Here is a 21,153-nt window from a genome sequence, read left to right on the forward strand (position 1 = left end):
GGGAGACATTTAGATCCAAAATTGAGCGGCGCACATCCCTATACTGTTAGTGGTGTTAGCACTGTTAGCAGACGGGGCTATGTGTATAGCCGCTCCTCAAACGGCTTTAATCGTCCAAAAGCTCATTAGTTTCACCAATATTTCATCATGGTCCACTCATGCCTCTCCTCCACCACAGCCCGGTGTCACCAGATATGTCATATATGCAGATATATGTTCGGTAAATGCACGCGTGTCTAGATACGTACGTCTCGAAATCTATGTCTATAGATCTATGTCTAGGTAAAGCCGGAGCTACGGAAGCCGCATTGTTGTTGTGACTGCTAGCGGCTTGGCAGAGGAGGGCGTTCCCTTGACGCAGGAGCAAGATATGTTCAGTAGCGGCGTAGGGTTGTCGGCGTAGGAACGCCGTGGCGGCGACGGGGGAGTATACTGAGGCCTTGATTCAGTGCGCGCGTAGAAGGACGGAGCGTCGTTGCAGAATGGCGGAGAAGAATGTTTGGGGCTTTACTTACCGGTGAGTGCGCCATACTTGGCATAGTGCAAATAAAGAAAAACGAACGCTGAGGACAGGTTACGCCAGGAACGCACTGGACGCGGAACGTCTCTGCGTCTCCGCTCCCAACGGAGCTCCTCCAATGGGGTGGGAGCTGGGCGGAGCCTTGGGAGATGCTACATTCGTGCTACATGCTAGTTTTCCAAGATCGCCAACCCTAGCTTTAAAGCTAGGGTTGGCGATCTTGGAAAACTAGCGTTAGCATGTAGCATCTCCCCAAGGCTCCGCCTAGCTAGCTCCGCCCAGCTCCCACCCCATTGGAGGAGCTCCCGTTGGGAGCGGAGAAGCGGAGACGTTCGCGGCGCGCGCGCGGTGCGCGCGGCACTTCCGCGTCCAGTGCGTCCCTGCCGTAGCCTGTCCTCAGCGCTTCGTTTCTTCGTTTTTCTTTATTTGCACTACACCAAGTTATGGCGCTCTCAACGGTAAGTAAACCCCCAAACATTCATCTCCGCCATTCTGCAACGACGCTCCGTCCTTCTACGCGCGCACTGAATCAGGGTCAGTGCACGCGTACATGTACGCGCACGGGGGCAGGTTGAACGGCGAAGGGATTTGATTGGTTCAAAAAAAGGTGTCCCCTCAAGACTATTGGTTGCTGTTTTTCCCGTTTTACTCCTGCTGTAGATAGTGGATATTTTCCAAATTACTTTAAGAACACGCAATGCTTCCCATCGGGTCATGAAGATCATTTTAACCAGTATTTAAAAGAATGTATCTCATTCAAATCGCCAACCCTAGCTTTAAGTTTTTGTTGCCTGCTGAGTAGCTGGAGCTGAGAAAAAGGGAATAGCCACTGCAGCTCTATTTTGCTCACTTCTTGGTTTAGAATTTAATAAACGAAATACTGTATGCTCTAACAGTCAATTAGAAAGCACTTTACCCCGCATTTCATGCCTCATAGACGCACAAGCCACTTTTAATGAACGCACAGCACCTGGCACTTAAAGGGGCTGTATCATGCTTTTTTTTAGCTAGTCCAAACCCTAGAAATGGCTCTAACATGGTAATAGTTTATTTTTGGCGCTAAGGAAAAGTAATTTTGTGTGAAATAAAAGATTTTCTGGGGCTAATTCTGAAACCCGGAAGAGAAAACGCTCCGTTTCACTGAAATCCCGCCTCTCCCCCTGTGGACTTTGACTGACAGCGAACTTCAACCAATCAGCGCTTCAAAACAAATACGCTAGCTAGCTTTAGCTCTTTAGCTTTAGCTTCTCTACACACAAATACACGCGAAAACGTCTTTTCCTGTGAGAAACTCGCCAAGCGCAGACCCTTCAGACTCTTCAGACTCTTGCTCGTGCTTGACTGTTGCTTTCATACGATGGTCAAAGTTTATCTCCGTAATCAGAGTTAGAAAAAAGTGGCAACGCTGACTGCCGAGGGCCTGCGGGAGGGGGGCTCAGGGGAGCCGTCTTCACAGTGTGACATGAACATGGGAAACAGAGCGTTTTCACGGGTGCAGGAGGGGCTGCCTCTCTGAGCAGCACAAACACGAGGAAAGCTCAAACACACAGGCACGGAGGAAAAAAATGCTTTGGGGGTGTTTTTGGTGAGTTCATAACTATATAACAAGGTTAAAACATACAAAAAGTGAATTTTGCATGATACAGCCCCTTTAAGTATTTAGGCTTTACAGTTTTGGTTTGTTTACCCTTTGGATTTTGTTACTAACTTTGGTTTGGTTAATTTGAGTTGTGTATTAATTTGATTTATTATTTTGCGTTACTACTAACTTGAGTTTCTTTTGCATTTCCTAATTAACTTTATGGTGCGAGCTATTCATTGTTGGTTTTAGAGTTTTTGTGGAAATAAAAGAAATAGTTTTATTATTGTAAATAAATTAATAAATTCATTGTAATCCACTATCTGCTGTTTGTCCTAATTGTAAGCAAGTCTGATCTGTGTGTTCTTGGTATAAAAGTTGATCCCCTTGGCTACACTTGCTTTGGATTTGTGAATGTATTTAGATTTTCTTGTCTGCTGCCAGTTTTATGTGTCGCACTGTCTTGCACTCATGGGCTTTTTCAGTTGAAATCTCCCATGGGACTGTGAGCTCAGTGATATAAATGCCTCCAGGTGTAACGGCCTTGTGTGAGGCTGGTCTTACAACCAGTCGGCTCCTGTCCTGTTTTTTTCTGGACACCTACCTGTCTGTGTGGTGAAGTCGGATGAGAACCACTAGCAGTACCCATACACAGTATTTCTCCCCTCACTACACGAAGAAGTAAGCAACAGAGGAAAAGGCGTCTTCTTTCAAAAGACTTCTGTTTTACTTCCAGTTGAACAAGCCAGAGCAGCATATCAACAAGTATAATACACAGTTCATCGATTCAAGATTTTAACATACAATAAATGAAACATTGGTCAGTTGTAAACTTGTTCATGATGAAGCCACTTGACGACAGACTGTTGGTTTTAGTTTGCAGGGCCACAAATGTTTTTTTTTTTTTTTTTAAGCCAACTGGGCAACGAGTCCAAGAGCAGAAGTCTCAACCTGGAGACAGTCGGTACATTTATTTTCAGCATCGCTGGAGGCTAACGATGGACGTCCGGGCCCTGCTCGTCTGTACACACATTCCTTCCTGCTGTCAAGTAAAACAGCTCACGGGTCGCGCTTGTTCTCAGTCAGTTGCTTCTCCTCGCTGTCGTTGCTTCCTAATTGAAGAGCTCCCATGATCTCAGCATTCGTAGTATTACACAAATACTGCATGTTGCTATTTCACTAAGCTCCTGTTTACTAGAGGAGGAACGCCTCATCCATCGTGAACTATCTTAGAGGAAATGTCGGCGTCTCGATTGTCGAGCATCTTTCTCATGTTATCTTGAACGTTGACGTGAATTCAAAACTTCATTAAGAAAACTGTTACTTTCAGATTGGATGAACCTTGAACTATTTACTACCAATGTAACAAAGTTTCTCAAAGTTCCATTGAATTTAGGGGTTCGTTTCTCTTGAAAAAGTTCAAACATTGAGATCACAGAACATGTCTTCAGCTATTCTTCCAAGAAGTTACTTGTAAACGTGTTATAGTAAATCTCAGTAACTTCAACGATTCGAGGCTCCGTCAGGAGATACTGACTTCAAAACAAGCGCACTCCCGTGATGCAAAAGAAAATATTGTGAAAACAGATCAATAGAGTCGACCAGGCATAGTTCACACACACGTTTGTCTTCAGGTGCAGTAGATTACATTAGTGATGGTTCTCCATATTTAAAAAGGAAAATAAATTCAATAAATAAAAGGTAAACTTTGATTAAACCATTCTTTGGAACAAAAATAAAATGAACAACCAAACCTTGTCAATAAGGAAGCATTTTCACACATACAAAATAAAAACAAACATTTTAAACATTTGGTTAAAAACAAACTAGGAACTCTTGAGTTGAGGAAAGTTTCCCTTTGAGAGAATTGCACATCGTCGACATAAAATCTTATATACTGCCAAACCTGGATGAGGTTTACGTGTCGGGCTAAGAGTGGCTTTGTTCATCGAGCTAATATCAGCTTAGGAAGTAAATAAAATAAAAATAAAAAATAACTAACCTCAAGAAGAAAGCTTACAGTTTTATGGGTCAAGCGAGCACATGTCGCAGATGTCTGAATTTCTGGGTTTCTTCATGTTTCTTCCAAATTAACACGTGTGAATAACCTGACAATCATGAAAAAAACAAAACTTTGAAGATATAAAAGAAAAAAAAAATGTGATTCCTGGTAGTTATATTTAGATACATCATAGCTGGTGGTCAGTAGTGCATCATCAGTTCTTTGACTTTGTCTCTTTGATACTGGAAGTGGTGAATTAGAGAGAAATTGGGTCAACTCAATACTTTTCAATACTTCATGGACATTCTGGAACTGATTCTTCTATCTTAGTGTTTGACACGTTCATTGCAAATTTGGAAGAAACTGAAAGAAATGTTACCAAATACAGTAATTTACCCAATGATTTGAAAAAATGCCTTCTCACCATAAACAAACTGAGTAACATGTAACCTGGAGGCTTTCAGCAGGTCATCAATCCAATTAAACATAGGAGCGGCTGTAACTTTCTGGATAATCCAAAGAGTCCAAACTTCGTTTTGGATCTCTTCCAGTTTTGTTTAAAGGCAGTTTCTCGGGTTATAATGCCAGTTTACAGCAGTCGGACGTATCAGATTACCAGCACTGCATCTATTTCACGTCACAATCCAGTTTGTTAGTCCAACAAGCCAGGAGTAATGAGATACTGAAGTCTGCGCAGAGTTTCAATCTTTTCCCTTGACTGCTGAGCCAGGAATTGCACCTGCATGTCCTCTCATGCATTCTTGTAAACGTCTGTAAACCCCACACTGTGGAGACTTTACATTTCCCTGTTGAATACATGAGCGTTGCATGCTAGCTAACCCTGACTCAACAAATCAGACAGTAACATCCTGTCCAGACATAGTGTCGAGCTGTAACCTCCCGTCAAATTGTTAGTGTGAATGCAGCATTTCAAACGTTCCTCCCTTTAAAACAATCTAATCTCGGATTGTTTTGGGATGATGTGATTGATTTCCGATCGGCAGTGAGATCAACACTGCCAACTAGACCGAACAATCCACTGACTCAAACGTCACGACTTTCCCTTTGAGGATCAGGAAGTCATTCTCGGCCCAGGTCGAACACAGGCTCCAGTTACGCCACAACGTTTCAAATGAAAACGCATCATTTCCGTGTTTTTACATTTACACAGCAACGTTCTGAAATGTCCGTTTACACGGAAATGCCAGAAACGCTGAAAACGATGCTGAACCACGAGTTGGTGCTTTAGGTAATGAACCACAACAATGGGAATACGTGGACAGATGACTCCCAGTTCATATTGTGTTTGGAGAATCTGGACTGGATAAGACACTCTGGAGGAAAACATTGTTCTTACTGTCCATCCATAAAGTTGAATTTTCCTCCGTTTTCACGAAGACAGCCCATTTTGGAAAAAGTTCCACCTCAGTGGCTCCGAGCGTCGTTGTCGTGTAGACAGACATGCAAAAAGCAACAAAAGTTTTGCGTTTTCGCTTGAAAGCATTGTGGTGTAAAGGGTTCCTAATACACTTCATTTGGTAGAAACCATAAACTACCACAGACGAGCACAGACACTCCAGTTAACCACAACAGACGCCACCGGTGTAAACGCAACACTCACTGTTCGCTTGGCTTCTATTCAGTTCAGGATTAGAAATTTGTACAAATCCAAAATGTCCGTGCAGAGAGCTCTCTAACTGTTTTCACATCTGTTTTCAATTTACATCCCTTTTAGATTGTCCCTTTTACTGATTCGCTTTATTTTTTATCTTTTGCATACTTGTAATCAGGATTTTTTTTTGCATCTCTTTCTCTTATTCCCATCCCTTTCGTACTGGTTTGCATTTCATTTTGGTGGCTTTACATCTTTGTAGCTATTCCAGCTCACTTTCTGCCAGATCTGGTGAATATTTAACTCTGTTCGGCTGTTGTGTTTCTAAAGGACAAGCTGGATTTGCCTGTTCAGAAACTTTACTGTTTTCTTGCTGTTGCACTGTAACTGATAAATAAGTAAATAAATAAATATACAAAAAAGACAGTTGATCTTTAGAGTCGTTAAAACGTTATCTGCATTTAAAATCCAGTCAAAAGTATGTGGACGTTTGGTTGAGGCTAAAAGCTGCTTTTACGTTTAAAAACTTGATGTTTCTGCTAACCTGGCTTTGAAGCGTTGTAGCGGTTAGTGGCTGCCTCATGAGGAGGAGGTCCTGTGTTGTAGCACCGGCTGAGCCTTCCTGTGTACAGTCTTCATATTGTTGGATCCATCCAGTGAGTCGGACCGAGCAGTTTGACGCTCAGTCCAGCAGAGGGCGCTGCTCTGAACCAACACACTGACCAAATACCACGAGGAAGAGTGGAAGGAAGGACAGGTTTAATGATAAGAAAAATCTAAACTCTCCGAGTCTACTGCTGGTAAATTCTGTATGTTCTTTTCTTCGAGCATGGCTTTACGGGTCTAAGTTGGACAAATGGAGATTTTCTTTCTCCATCCACTCATCTTATTTCCACATGGGATTGCAGTGGCAACACAGAGCTCAGGTTGTTTTAATTATTGTGGATTCTTGTTGTCTTGACCTCGACTGTGATGAACGTCGATTAGAGTCTCGGTAGTGCCATGACTAACATCTAGAGTAAAAACTAGCCAAGTCTACTGCATAAGTCACAATGAGGGATGAACCGATGCCACTTTTTAAAAGTGCTAATCCTTGCCCATTTTGTGGACCTGGGAATTTCTTTAAGAGGATTAAAGAATCTCTAAACCATGGACATCGCTCATATTCCCTTGCATACCTCTGAGCAACGTTTTTGACACATCGCGTCCCGTAATAGTCACCAGGTTGTCTCCTGGGGAGCTTCAACAAATACGACTACTCCATGCAGTATCTGGCCCGATGCTGGTATTTGGTTTGGTTATAATAAAAACTGATTTAATAATAATGGTTCCTCTGACTTGGTGTGTAAATGGATGATTCGATCAGATGTCCACATACCTTTGGCCCAGACATGCAGGAATTTTACAGTTAAAGCATGAATCGTTTTGCAGCTTATAAAAATTTTGTACGTCATTAAAAAAGGGGGTTTCATCAAAGCTTCGACTTGAGTGGAATCCGAAACAAACTGAATTTGATTCTGCAAATGAAAACTGAAGTAACGCTTCCTCCAGCGGAGCACTTCAGTTTCAGCTCGACTTTCCTCAAATTAAACTTCTCAGGTTTTAAATATGGTGAAAGCCTTGGTGTTGAGGCTGTTGCTGCACAACATATCGCACACTTACCGTTACCGCGCCATCGGCCTTGTTGTCATGGCAACAATGGACTGGAAAACCACTTTGCTTTATCGTGTTTCCCACTCGTGCACGTGAAGAAACACGCTGAAGTGCCTTCGAATTGCCTTTCTCCATCATGTAGGTCCAATCGGTATCCATGTGCAGTGCTCTGCGTTTCACTGACTCGATACCCAATACCAGTACTGGTCCATCTCTAGGATATATCGCACGTTGACGTTGCCGCGACAACAAATCTGTGATATACTGTGCAGCCTCAGAGGGAGCTGCAGAGTGGTAGCAGGGCCGGTAATGGAAAACAAGGAAAACCAAGTGGAGTAGAGCTGAGTGGGTGCTGGTGGAAAAGCCCGATGAGTCTTAGAGTGGAGGCTGAGAACCTGAAGACCACCGGCAGCAGGCGAGCTCCCGCTGTAACCAAACAAAACCACCATAATAAGACCAGAGCCGGCACTATATGAATCCCTCCATGGCCGATAAATAGAAAAAGCATCCGTCAGTTCCCAGCAGGACCAGCTCTTCCTCTCGTAGCAAAGTAAAGAAGAGTGCTGATTGGTCAGTTCTGTCCAGGCCGTCGATGCTCGCTCCATAAAGAGATGTTTTGATGAGACTGGGGGGGTCTGGGGTCGATTCGGGGGACAAAGTCTCACACACACATACACAGGCTCTCTGTTGGTCCATTCGCACCTTCGCCCCCCCTTCCTCTTCGCCTGTCGCTCCACAGATCAGACGTCGCATTCAGGCAGCGAACGAGCCGCCGGGGGTCAGACGTCGTAGTCGGGCAGAGCCGAGTAGGAGATCCCTCCAACGGACGGAGGGCTGGAGTGGAGCGGGAGGAGCCAGCAGAACACCGAGCCTGGGAAGACACCGTTTCTCTCAAACCGACGGAAGGTGGTGGAATTTTTATTTTTTCAAGCAGCGTTTTGAATCTACCAACCTCTTCCGAAGACCTCCCGCAGCAGCGCCAGCTTCGGCTTGCGGGTGTGCGTCGTGTGGTGAGGCAGCGGCGAGGAGGAGGAGGAGGAGGGCGACGAGGCGGACGGAGACGAGGCGCTGCGGTCCTTGATCATCAGCCGGTTCCTCATCTGCTCGATGGGCGTCTCGTCCGTGATGATGGAGACCAGCTGTGAAGGGGAGAGGATCTGTAAACGTCACGGCCGACCGGTTCGCCGCCGATTCATCCGGCACGCACCTGATCGTAGAAGATGACCATGACGAAGACGCCGAACAGCACCGACTCCACCAGCAGGATGATGTAATGAGCCCTGAGAACGGCGGGACGAGGAAAATCAGACTGAGCGGCCTCGAACCGAACAATGAAGACTGAACGACACAGGAAGAGCCATGAAGCCATCTTTAAAGAACTCAACTCTGAGACTTGACCTGAGACACCGGAGATGCTGCCATGAAAGGTTGCTATCAAATTAGCCTCAAAGCCATGTTGTCGCGGTGTAGAAACACCCAGAATGCAACAGTTTCGCTGTATTTTGCACCAGAAAGTCTTGTTAAAACTGGCCTCATGTCGAGATTGTCGTCATTTTCTGGAGTAACTATTTAGTTTTACTGTTCAAGAAGAAAACTGGGCTGAACGTGATCTCTGAAGAACTAAAATGCGTCTGACACTCCTGCGTTAATGTCTCTCTTACATACAGGACAGTTATGGTAAAAAGATGCTTCATACGATCAGGATTTTGAATCCAGACATTCCTAAAGTGCAGTTTTTAAGTTTGAATTTTTAGGAGGTCCATCAATGAGACCAAAACATTTCAGAACAGTTCATGTACTATGCTGCTCCCTGGCGGGGGGTCAGTAGAACTACAAAGGACCCTGAGAGTGGTTTTAATTCATGTCGATGGTACAGTTGTGGTCAAAAGTTTACAAACAATTTTAAAGAACGTAATGTCTTCTCTATCAAGTCCCCAGTTATTTCTACAACTCTGATTTTTCTCTGATAGAATGACTGAAACAGATACTTCTTTGTCACAAAAAACACTCAAACATGAAGTTTGTTTCTTTTAAGAAGAAACAAGTCCATGTCAGAAAGCCAACAGATTTAACTGAACTGCACCGATTCTGTCAAGAGGAGAGGTCAAAGATCCAACCACAAGCTTGTGGATGGCGACTAAAAGCACCTAATTGAAGTGAAAGGGGCCAAGGAACATGCAACCGAATATTAGCATTGCTTTGTATATATATTTTTGACCCATCAGATTTCGTCACTTTTTCTGTTAACGAATGATAGTCATAAAAGAACCAAACTTCATGGATGTTTTCTATGAAAAAGAAGTCTCTGTTCCAGTCATTCTATCATTACTGACAATTATTCCAACAATATTTAACATTTAAAAATGGACAATTTAGAAAGTATCATCACATCATGCTGACTGTACATCTGCTGATATAGACTATCGCTACAAAACCAGTTCTTTTGAATGAACTTTTTTTTATTTAATTTGCGGATGACGAGGTGCCCAGCATTGGTTTCTATACTTAAATAAACCCTTTTTGCCTCTTCTGTGGAAACGGACATCATTTTTAAAGCGTTAGTGTAAATGTGAAACAAAAACCCCAAAACAATTTGTTTCCATTTGAAGTGTGTGTAAATGAGGTCTGATAACATATCTGAACCGACCCCTGGACGAGACGCCCTGTTCTCCAGCCGTCTCCATCAATCAGAACCGATACCAGGCTGGAGATTCTGAACCGATCGACTGGGAAGCTGAAGAGCGACGTCCACAGGAAGACGGCTTCAGAGAGACTCCACTCACACGATCAGGTGTTTGCTGGGCGTCTCCTCCTCCCCCTCCTTCTCCGCCTCGCCCTCCCTCTCGTTCCTGATCCGCCACACCCAGGCTGACACCACCAGCACCAGGGAGTAGAGGCTGGCCATGCCTGCAGGGGGAAGCACCGTCACTGAGTCCAACAACACCTCTCCTCAGAGGGAGGAGGAGGAAGGGACGAACTGCCGAGCCTCACCGGTGTAGAAAAGAAACTGGATGAAATACTTCTGGTTCAGCTCCCCGACGCAGTTATTGATCCTAAACAACACAAGAAACAATGATTTAAAGAGGTGAAGGAAAAGGATGGAAAGATTACAGAACATGGATGGATGGATGGCTGGATGGACAGATTGATAAATAGATGGATCGATTGTTGGCAGGACGGACAGACATGGATGACAGACACATTGATAAATGGATGATGGATGGGTGATAAATGGAGTGACGATAGATGTATGGATGGACGGATGACAAATTCATATATGGACAGATGATAAATGATGGATGGATGATGCATGGATAGACAGAGGGATGCATGGAAGAATGGATGGATAAATGGAGAATGAAGAATGAAGTGTTGGATGAAATAAAATGAATGGCTGGAATATCCTGAAAAGGATGGATGGATGGGAAGGAGGGGTTGGATGGGAGGAATGGATGGAATCAGCCAGAATAGATGGATGGCAATGGAATGATGGACAGAAGGAAACTGGACTCAAATGGGCAGTAGTGGAACAGAGTGAGGCCGGTGGCTGGGATCCGCACCAGGGACAGTGGTGGTCCATGCGGCGGATGCACCTCTGGCAGACCCGGCAGTGGTGCGCTCTGGGAGGTCTGTAGGTTTCACAGCGGCTGCACACCGTCCAGCCCTCGCAGCCCTGGAACCACATGTTTTTACACTCAGACAGCATGCCTTGGGGCTAATGCTAGTTAGCTAGCTTTGATGGCGGCATCACTGATCTCCCAGCTCAGGTCTCAGTGTTGTATTCTGTCACCTACTCTTTAGAAATTTGTTGAAAAGAATCTGTTTTCATTGAAATCTGCTTGGTTTTTTGTCGGACTGAATCGGAGCCTCTCGCAGGCCGGTTTTTGGCACACGGACCTTATGTTTGACACCCTTGCTGTAAACAATCTGACTTGCAAACACACAGACACATCGCTAAGCTCCTGAGTGCATAATGAGGAGCTGTTGAGGAGTAAGTATAGAGTGAGTGTGACTTAAAGACAGGAGGAGAGGCTTTAATCATGGACTTCAGAGAGAAGACAAAGTGTTCCGACGCTCTGCGCTGGTTCGATGCTTTTAGGTGCCTTTTACACATCTTCATGTGAAAATGTAAAAACTTCTCAGGGGATCTAAAACTCGCGCTGAGCCCTGATGGGGAAACTCACCCGCTCGTTCATCCGAGACGACTGCGAGCGCAGGTCTGAGAAGTCGATGGCCGTGTCCGGCAGGGGGACCATACCTGATCGCAAACAACATCGCAAAGCATTACTCAACCGGCTGGTTGTGAAACTATAAAATCACACACACTTCTGCTCCACTGTCAATCTCAGAGTGTGAAAGAGCTTCAACTCAGCTTTTACACATAATCCCCTCAAATAATCATAAATCAATCAGTACATAGTTTTCACCCTATATTGTTTCTTAAATAGTCATTTTTAAGCAAAACAGAACAGGAGTCACATTTTTATTTGAAAAAAAATTGGTATAATTTCAGAGAATACTGAGCTTTATTGATGATTAATTTAATAAAACAGCTGTTCAGTCCCATTGTCACCAACTGTCTATGTAAAAGAAATCAAACTAAATGGTTAGGCTCTGCTGCTTTCACCCCCATTGAGAGGAATTAAAAAAAAATAAAATAATCAAAATGTATTCTGCTGGAGCTTTTCCATTTCTCAAAATTAAAATTGAAAAAAAAATGTGTTTTAAACATTTAAGGAAAATATCGAATAAAAATAAATATATAAGAAAAAAATTAATGAAAAACAAAGTGTCATGCTGACGAACCGGGATCGGAGAAGACGGCCTTGGCGTGGCAGGCCAGCAGCAGCAGCAGAATCAGGTTGAACACTGAGCCATGAAGCGTGCACCACACACTGTTAGGAAGACACACAACACTCAAAATCCAGCCCATTTTAGACTGCAATCATTTTCTTATTGTGTTGTTACTGTTTTAGTGTGAGTATGTGTGACCATTCATACCGATAGCCATGCGAGTACACACAAATAAACACAAGTGTGTAGTCTGAGTGAACTTTTTCAGGAAGTAAACACTTGAAAAAACATTTTTTAACCCACAAGTGTCACACATAAGTGTCATTAATTAGTCAAAATTCATCTCTTAATTCAGATTGTGGACTTATTAAACAGTGACCGATAACTTGAAAAGTGTCTAAGGAGATTTTTTTGTAAACTTAAAGAATGGTAAATAATTTCTGGCACTACATTAAATAGGATTAAATCTTATATACAAAATGGGGATTATTCTGAGTCAACAGTTAATTATGAGTCTGAATGTATTAAAATCACCCGTGGTGTTCCTCAAGGCTCCATCGTTGGGCCCCTTTTGTTTAATCACTTTGTTTGAATGTATCTCCTTGTAAAGCACTGTGAAATTGTCTTGTGTCTGAACGGTCCAACCACGGTACGTAAAATGGAAAAAACAAAACAAACACAGAATACAAAGTCCCAGTAGAATCTATGTAATTCTAGCAATGTTTTCAAGTGAGAAGAAAACATATATTGCATTTCTGGAGTCTGTTTACATGACAACGATGCTTGGAACCATTGAAAATGTCACTTTTTAAACCGGCTCCCAAGGTGGAACTTTCAGAAAACACTCCAACTCCATGGAAACGAGAGAAAAACGTATCTTTTCTGAAATGCTGGTACTGCACATGTGCAAAATGGATATCATACATAGTTCTTCTGCACATGATGGACAAAGATTTCAGGAGGTTTGAATCAGGCAGCTGTCCATGTGGGGTCCTCAGCAGCTGATCAGCTGATTGATCACTGCTCTAAAGAGGATGTTGGTGTTTACACGTGACTCTGACCTCATGCCATGTTATGCCACTCAGACAGTTGCATGAGGAAGTTGCAGTTGCCATGGTGTGGGTGCAACCTGTGACAGGCGCATGGTAATGTATTTTCACATGACAACTTGCATTTTATTGTTGGAATCGGGTGGTATGTTATTGCTTTTAATACTTTGTAGTGTATGCTCGTTTTGTTGCTCTCTAGAAACATCCTGTGTTAAATGTCAATAAAGCAAATTCTCTGTGCATGTGTGTGCATGGTAGCCCAAACATTTTGCGCGTTTCAGCCAATTTCATGCAGACACTCATCGTTTTGACAGCGTTGCCATGTAAACGTCAAACTTTCCAGTCCATCGATTTGCGCATGTGCAGAACTGTTTACTACAGCTGTGGTGCCAAACAGCTGATCAGCCCTTCAGCTCTTTAACACCATTAAACACCCCTGCAGAGGGAGGGAGATGACAGCATGAACGAGCGTGGAGTGAGTGAGAGGAGGAAGTCCAGGGCGACAGCGGAGGATTAGATGTAACTTGAACCCACTGCAGGACAGGAAACAGCTGATGTTTTGATGCGGATAAACAAACCAGCCACCACATGACACCGAAAGCCGCTCCGACGCCGGGGCTTCAAAACAACACCCATCTGCACCTTTTAATGCCCAAGCGCGGGGTAAATAAATGAGAACGTTTCGTGGTTTAAGGTGGAGGGAGGTCGTGAGCGTGCTGAATGAATGGATGGATGGATGGATGGAGGCGGCTCGGGGGAAGCGGGCGCCATGTTCGGCGTCTAAACGCGGCTTCGGGCGACCCGGAGAGGCGCGGAGTACCGACCTGCCCGAGTAGGCGGGGATGAGGACATACTGCACCACCACGTAGTCCGCGTAGAACACGCTGAAGTAGGTTAAAACGATGCAGATGACGCCGCACGGGTCTCGCCTGCAGCGGAGGAGCGCCATCTTGAGCCGGGCACCGCCCCCTCGTGTCCCGGCTTCCGGGTGACGTCACAGGGAGCGTCACGAAAACACCGTACTGGCGACGTCAAGATCATTTAAAGGGACAGTACACTGGAAATGAAAACGAGTGTCACTTTCTTATCTGTCTATGAAAAAAATATACATTTATTTATTTATTTAGAATGAAACACTGATTTTTAAAGATATAATAATAATAATCATAATAGAGTCTGGCTTTGAGGTGGACTTTCAGGATTAAATTACTGCATGGAGCTCAGGATTATCTTCTATCCGGACAGAAATCCAGGGAGACAGAACAGGGAGACAGAAAAGTGTTTTTTGTCCTCTGTCCACATCCCACACTGATGAACTTCCTCTCCACTGTCTCCTGTTCTTGCTCAGGTGGAGTTTTTGTGTTTTTCTCTGTCAAAGTGCAGAAATGACTCTTGACTCTTGACTGCAGTGAGGAACAGCAGGTGGCAGCAGATGAGTTCAAGTGTCGCTCCTCCCTGAAAGTAGGCAGTCTCTCTCTCTTTCTCTCTCTCTCTCTTTCTCGTCATGTTTTCAGACAGTCTTCCTCCTCCTCCTCCTCCTCCTCCTCAGAGTCGAACCTCTCCGTGTGTCCGTGTTTTATCTGGAGGACTTTTCCTTGGAGAAACCTTGTAAAGACGCGTCTGGACATAAAGACAGAGGACAGGAAGAAGAAGGATTAAAAACAGACCAGGAGAAGAAGAAGAAAGGAGTAAACGAGGAGAGCTGGAGGAGGAAAAGGGCGTTCAGACTTCGAAGTAACCATGGAAGTTCCTGGTATGCAGGTAAGAGGAAAAAGGTGGACGCGTCGCGCGCTTCTCGCTTCTTTTCGTGCGTCTTTTTACGCGTGGAGAACAACAGAAGATCAGATCAGATCAGATGGGATCAGATGGGGTCGGATCAGATCAGATCGGCGGTGCGACCGCGGAGCATTTCCTCAATATTGACCACTTTTCACCTGAGGTTTATTGGAGACAAACCACGGGAGGAAAACACGCCTCTTTTAATCATCTACAGGGTTTTAATGCGACGCTGACCTTCTCCCGATTACCTTCCCTGAGCGGACTTTAACTTTTTCACACTTTCAAAGAGTTTTAAACACTTTACCTCTGCCAGACTGGATTTAGAGTCTTTTAATCCGGTTTAATTCACACATAATGACTTCTAAAGTGACTTTTCTTCCCTATGTTAGCATGTTAATGACTTTTTGTCCACAAATGTCTGTATTTATTCATATCTTCTATGATACGTTCAATTAAACGTTTTTGCTATGCTATATTTATTTTCAAAATGCTTCCATAGTTGTTTTATGATTGCATCTTGACACAAAAGGAAGATACTTGTCAAGATTTTATGAAATATGTCGTGTAAAGTGAATTTTATCTGCTTCAAATTCAGTTTAACAACCTATAGATGTTTAAAATGTTTAATTAAATTGATTTGATTCTGACTTTTCTGGTCTAAAGTGACTCCTGAGTGTCTATATTTCTTTACGTCTCATAAAACGTATTTGACTTTGTGATATAGCTGCTTCTAATGGATTTAAAATAGGTTTCATTGTAATGCGGTTGTTGTTATAATAGTCCCAAGAGTTTGTCAGTAACCATTGAGTGTCTGTATTTTTAACTTCTAATAAGACGCAGCGCTCTAAACACAGTTAACATGCAGGCTTTTTGTCTTTTAATGTCATCAAATGTAAATATAATCCACATAAAGGTCACTAAATCAGGACTTTTCTGCTCTGGATTGATCTGAGAGTGACTACAGAGTGTGTGAAAGTCTCTTTTGATGTGCTTATGCCCTTAAATAATCTCAATCATGAATATTCATATTTTTTCCCCCACTGAATCAACTTGACACATCTCAAAAAGTCCTTTAATAATCCCAACGCCCCTCATGAAGTTGATTTATCTCCTCCAGATTTGTCGAAATTTAACTTTTTGACCTTTTGGATGTCTGAAATAGTGATAAAATTTACTACTGCTTGACATCAGTGTAGTTTAAAAGTATTTTTTGACTCGTCTGATGCGACTGAAACGACATGCTCTGTTCTGTTTTTCTTTTTTTTTTTGTTTCTATTTAAATCTCTGCAGATGCAACATATTCCTGTTGCAGTCGCTTCATTTCCTTTATTATCTGTCATTAAGTCTTTGACTGATCGCTCAAAATATCACCAAATGAAGTTTATTCTATTTTTCTGGCATGGAAACGTGTTTGAATGCTGTTTATATAGAAGGAAAAAACTCTTTTCTTCTCTTGAGATGCATTTTTGCTGACTTGCACTTCTTGAAGTTCTAAAAAACCCTCCTTTAATATTTGTATGTTAATTGAATTCTTCTCGACGGAGTGTTTTCTGGTGTCCAGAGGTCTTTTTAATGTGTGTGTGAAGTGACAGGAAGTGACCCCAGACTGAGTTTCCACTGGTTTCATGGAGATATGCATCGATGCTGTTGGAGGTGACGGCATCGCCTTCGTCTGTCATTTGAATATGGAGATTGAATGAAGTTTTATGGCATTTATTAAACACTGGTATCAATACTCGGTATCGGCGAGTAGCTGAAGGTCTGAACTCGCTGGTTTTCTGTCGCTTCATGCTGTACGTCCACAGCATTCAGTGGTTCTGTGTTTATTTAATGTTTCTATACGTTATGTAATTTCAGAGAAATGAAATAACGTGGCGCGGTTTCCCTGAAGCGAGTCTCCCGGTGACTTTGAGGCGTTTCCGTCTCCTTTCAGATGATTCAGTGACTTCAGATTCAGCCACGTCAGAGTTTTGTCCTGAAATAGTCTCACAATTAGACTGACATGTACAACTATTCACTTAGCTTTTTTTTCTGTGAAAAGCCACTTTTTTCAACTTGGCTGATTCAGTTTGGGACTTTCCAGTGTTTTTAATTAGAAATAAGTTTAAAAATAGTAATAGAATTTCACATAAAGGCATAATTAGTAAAATTATACCTCTGTTGGTGTCCTAAAATAGTTACAGAAATCAATTTTTTGCTGTCAAAATGTCTTGAAACAGCCTGATAGTTGAACTTCATGGTGTTTTTGTCTTGAAATGGTCACACAGTTGAACCGAGCTGCTTCTTTTAGTGTTTCTACAGTATGTCTATCTTTAGAGACATCACAGAGAGGCCGCATAATTTGATGTAGCTGCTAAAATAACTACATTATAGTGTTGTTCTCTCTGTAGGTGTCCTTATAGTCGCAGAAATTAAGTTTTTGTCATCAAACATGTTCTGAAATAGCCTGATGATTTGACTTTACAGTGTGCAGTCGGATTTAGCTGCTGTGTTTTGGGGATTTTTTAAAAGTTTAATCTTAAAAACAAACAACTGAACTGCTTCCGTTTGAAGTTTTTGAGAGCTTTTGAGCCGTTCGTAGCTCTGTGTTGTGGATCCAGTGTGACTCCGGGCCTGTTGGCACGTGAAGCCAGGCTCGCTGCGTCTTGAAGTGTGTGTCCTGTGACTTTCCCGTCCACCTCCGACGAGCTCGCGGTTCCTGACGGTCGCCTCATGGTGACCTCTGGGCTCTCCTCCCTGTCTGACGCTGTCTGAAGCCATTTCCTCACCTGATGCCTTATGTAACTCCCCCGCCGTGACTCACGGGGCCCTGGCTTCACGCACGGCTCGGGATCGGCTTTATGACGAGGCGGGGGAGAAGATTCCAGGCGTATCAGGTCCTCCGTGACGTTCCCGGTAGTAAGCCACATCCAGGGCCACTTTACATCTTTTATTTTTATGGAGGGTCGATTGTTTTCGGTAAATGACTTGCTCGTCCCCCCTCCCGCTCCCCCCCGCCGGGCCGCCTCGCAGGTGTGTCTACCTGTGGGACGGACTCGCTCTGCCTGCTCGGTCGAGTCTCCAGGTGGGAGTGGCCACGCTTGACTCAACACACACACACACACACACACACACACACACACACACCTGACACCCGGAGAGCAGCTGAGGCCTCGAGGCCGACGCTGCCGTCTGCAGCACAAACACACAAAGTCCGTATTGAGGCTCCGTTTCCACGGCAACGTCTGAAGTGAAGTCAGTGTCTGTTTGCATGGTGGAGACAAATGCTGAAGAATGTGTAGTAGAACAATAGTACAACAACACACTGTAAACATCAACAACGAACGTGGTGCACAGCAGCGCCGTTTTCAAAAAGTTGTGTTTTACACGCAGAGGCGGAGTCTGAGCGTTTTCAAAATGTTTTGCTCTCATTTACCTCATTTTCATGAGTCCAGCAATCCGACCTATCAGATCGTGAGACATGGTTTCAGGCGCCGAGTCGTCCACCGGTCTTTTAGATGGTCAATTTTCAGAAAAGTCGTTTTAAAAAGTGGCGGACGTCTTGCCCAAAGCCGTTCCAGCATGTCTATATTTAGATCTGTCACTTTATCGCTGTCTAATTTTGTTTAAACCATCTTTTTCCACCAAAGTTATGACAATCCACGGGTTTTCTTCACTTCCTGTTTTCGATGTCTTTCTTTAAGGAGCGATATGATTGGTCGAAAGATACCATCTGATTCCTGCCCTTCTAAAATGGCCACCAAAGAAATCTGGTCACCCTGAAATATTGTTGGACAACCTGAACTGCCAGTTCCGCCTGTTGCTGTGTTGTGACGTCTGTCAGATTGTAAAGGTCTCATGTAAACACCGGAGTGAATCCGATTCACTCGGACCGGATTGGACGAGGTCGTGTGCCCTGATCAGTGTTGATGGTGTTGTACCAGCAGGTTGTTCCTTCTGTGAATGCGTCCTTCATACGTTGAATCACGTAATGACGCGCACGGGAAACAGGAAGCAGGAACGTCAAAATTAAAAGAAGCAGAAAAACGGGACGGTGGTTTGGAATTTTTTTTTTTTTTAACATTCTTTTTATTGAATGTTTAACAATCCAACACAGTAAATATACAGTAGATTTTATAAAATGTGTGGCAAATTCAGATACGGAGTTCTCAGGTATTCCAAGATTTTACCAAACTTTGCTGTAAAAATGTGCTTCTGACTGAAAATATGAAATCTCAGTCTGCCAAAAGAAATGTAGTCTGGTACCAAAGACTCCCACAAATGTATTGAAGGAGGTTGAGAGTCTGTTTTTTAATAAAAAACCCTGAGAGAGCAGACACTCGTTGAGAGGCAAGATGGTCGTCTATCAAGGGGCCGTCTCAGCTTGTTGTTGCCCGATTTGCGAACGGTGCTGGAAGATGGTCACGGAGCTGTTTGAGCAGATATACAGCACTGAAACACTGTCTGGTAGAAGCTAAACTCTGGTTGTTGGCGATGAAGCCGAAGATCAGAACCTGGAAAGTGGGAGAGACCTTTTGCTCCTGTCTCAGACTCTGTATGATCAGTTTCCGTTGAAGTCCATCAATACGAGCAGGGCCGGCCCGGGCTTCTCAGGCGCCCTAGACGAGCCCAAGACGAGTGCCCAGTGGGAGCAGGGGGGTGATTGCCGAGCGATGCCGAGCAGTGCGGTGCGTCGGAGCCACAGGCGTAATTTACGTAGGGTTGGTGGGTTATGAAAACCCACGGGAACCCCTGGTGCCCCGATGTGTTCCGAGTGAGCACCGCTCTGCGCCGCTGCGATGCTCCGTGTGAGCACCGCACCGTTCGGCACCACTCGGCATCGCTCGGGCATTGCTCGGACATGCTCTGATACACTCGGATACGCTTGCCCCCTTGTACAGCCACGGCGCCTCCCCTTACACTGCGCCCTAGGCGGCCGCCTAGTTCGCCTATGCCTAGAGCGATATACGAGGATGATAAGTGATACGTGGATCACTTTATATAAACCGATCCTGAAAAATGGCCGCGTCAACGAGCACAGTTGTCGTGTGAACAGACGCCCAAAACTCTACCAACGTTTGGATCTTCCCTTGAAGACACTGCGTCAGCGTTGTCCTCAATAAAACCCTGCAGAAGTTCTGCGATATCTTCAAAGTCTCGGCGTTGGATGTAGTGCAGCAAGAGAAACCAAACCCTTCTCTGAATCTCGACTGAAGTCTACAAGCTGAGTGTGTTTTTGTGGGTTTCTGCCTCACGACTGACGCTTTGCACCGGATTCTCACATCCTTTTTGAAAGAAGCAAAAGAAAGACGGACCCGGCGCACCGACGTCACCCGACTTTCCCAGCTGACTGCGCCGTTTTTGACGTTCTGTTGCAGATAAGACGCTCTTTGTGCGCCTGGAACGTCGGCGGCCCCGGGCTCCGTCAGCGTCCGAAACACAGACTTCCTCTATTGAAACATGATGAAATGAAGCGCCGGCTGGCAGAGCTTCAGTCCTTATTGACTCTCTTGAGTAATCTGCTCGGTGTCGTAGTCTGCAAAGTGTTGGTTTTTGTGTTTTCTGGTCTGGAAAATACTCCAAAAGCGTGAAGATTTCTATGTTAAACAGAGAAAAACTTATTTAATTATTCACCACACAAACATAGAAACATCATTTTAACATCATGTGAGTCTTTAAAAATCTTGCACATTAGAAAACTCCTTCCCGAAACCAGTCTTTCTTCATCCGATCATTGCTTTAAGGTTGTTTTTTGCAAGTCAAACTCAGATCAAGAGTCATTTAAAAGGCCGTTTTCATGCCATGTCTTGCTGTTTGAGCTGGATTTCAGACAGAATAGAGAAAGCAAACTTAAGGAATCGGTTGTTATCGACGGGCGTTTGAAGCTGCCTGCTGATAAGATCTGACTTTTACAGGTTTATAGTGGAAACGGTGGAGGGCGAGACCGATGGGAAAGCAGCCAGCATGGAGGTGATAGATGGGGAACACCTTTTTATCGGCGATAAATCGATGCCAGCAGTGATTGTGATGGAACGTATTGTTGTCCAGGGTCAGTTCAGCTTCTTTTGTTGTGTAACAAACCCTCGTTTCTCCAGGTGCTCCCGCAACGTTTGGTCCAAATCTTCTATCTGGCACAAAAATACCGCCTTAAGAAACGGACTGTGTGTGAATCTGGGAGTGTAAATG

At 44.1% G+C, this 21,153-nt stretch overlaps 2 protein-coding genes across 2 annotated transcripts in view; one reads left to right on the plus strand and one right to left on the minus strand.

Moving 5' to 3' along the window:
- Positions 1-2,927: 2,927 nt before the first annotated feature.
- On the minus strand, positions 2,928-14,170 carry LOC115385967 (palmitoyltransferase ZDHHC3). The gene is made up of 9 exons (XM_030088097.1): positions 14,034-14,170; positions 12,173-12,261; positions 11,551-11,624; positions 10,927-11,039; positions 10,358-10,419; positions 10,150-10,273; positions 8,574-8,646; positions 8,319-8,505; positions 2,928-8,237 (listed from the first exon to the last, which is right to left on the minus strand). Exons 1-9 carry the CDS (start codon positions 14,156-14,158, stop codon positions 8,146-8,148), a joined length of 939 nt encoding a protein of 312 aa, XP_029943957.1. The 5' UTR covers positions 14,159-14,170; the 3' UTR covers positions 2,928-8,145.
- A 562-nt stretch (positions 14,171-14,732) lies between these two features.
- LOC115385963 (serine/threonine-protein kinase 26-like) overlaps positions 14,733-21,153 on the plus strand; it is a 29,501-nt gene continuing 23,080 nt past the window's right edge. Inside the window, exon 1 of the mRNA XM_030088093.1 lies at positions 14,733-14,970. Coding sequence (XP_029943953.1) covers positions 14,950-14,970 — 21 coding nt within the window. The 5' untranslated portion in view covers positions 14,733-14,949. The remainder of the gene's footprint in view (positions 14,971-21,153) is intronic.

The sequence above is a fragment of the Salarias fasciatus genome, chromosome 3 (genome assembly GCF_902148845.1).
Source record: "Salarias fasciatus chromosome 3, fSalaFa1.1, whole genome shotgun sequence".
NCBI lineage: Eukaryota > Metazoa > Chordata > Actinopteri > Blenniiformes > Blenniidae > Salarias > Salarias fasciatus.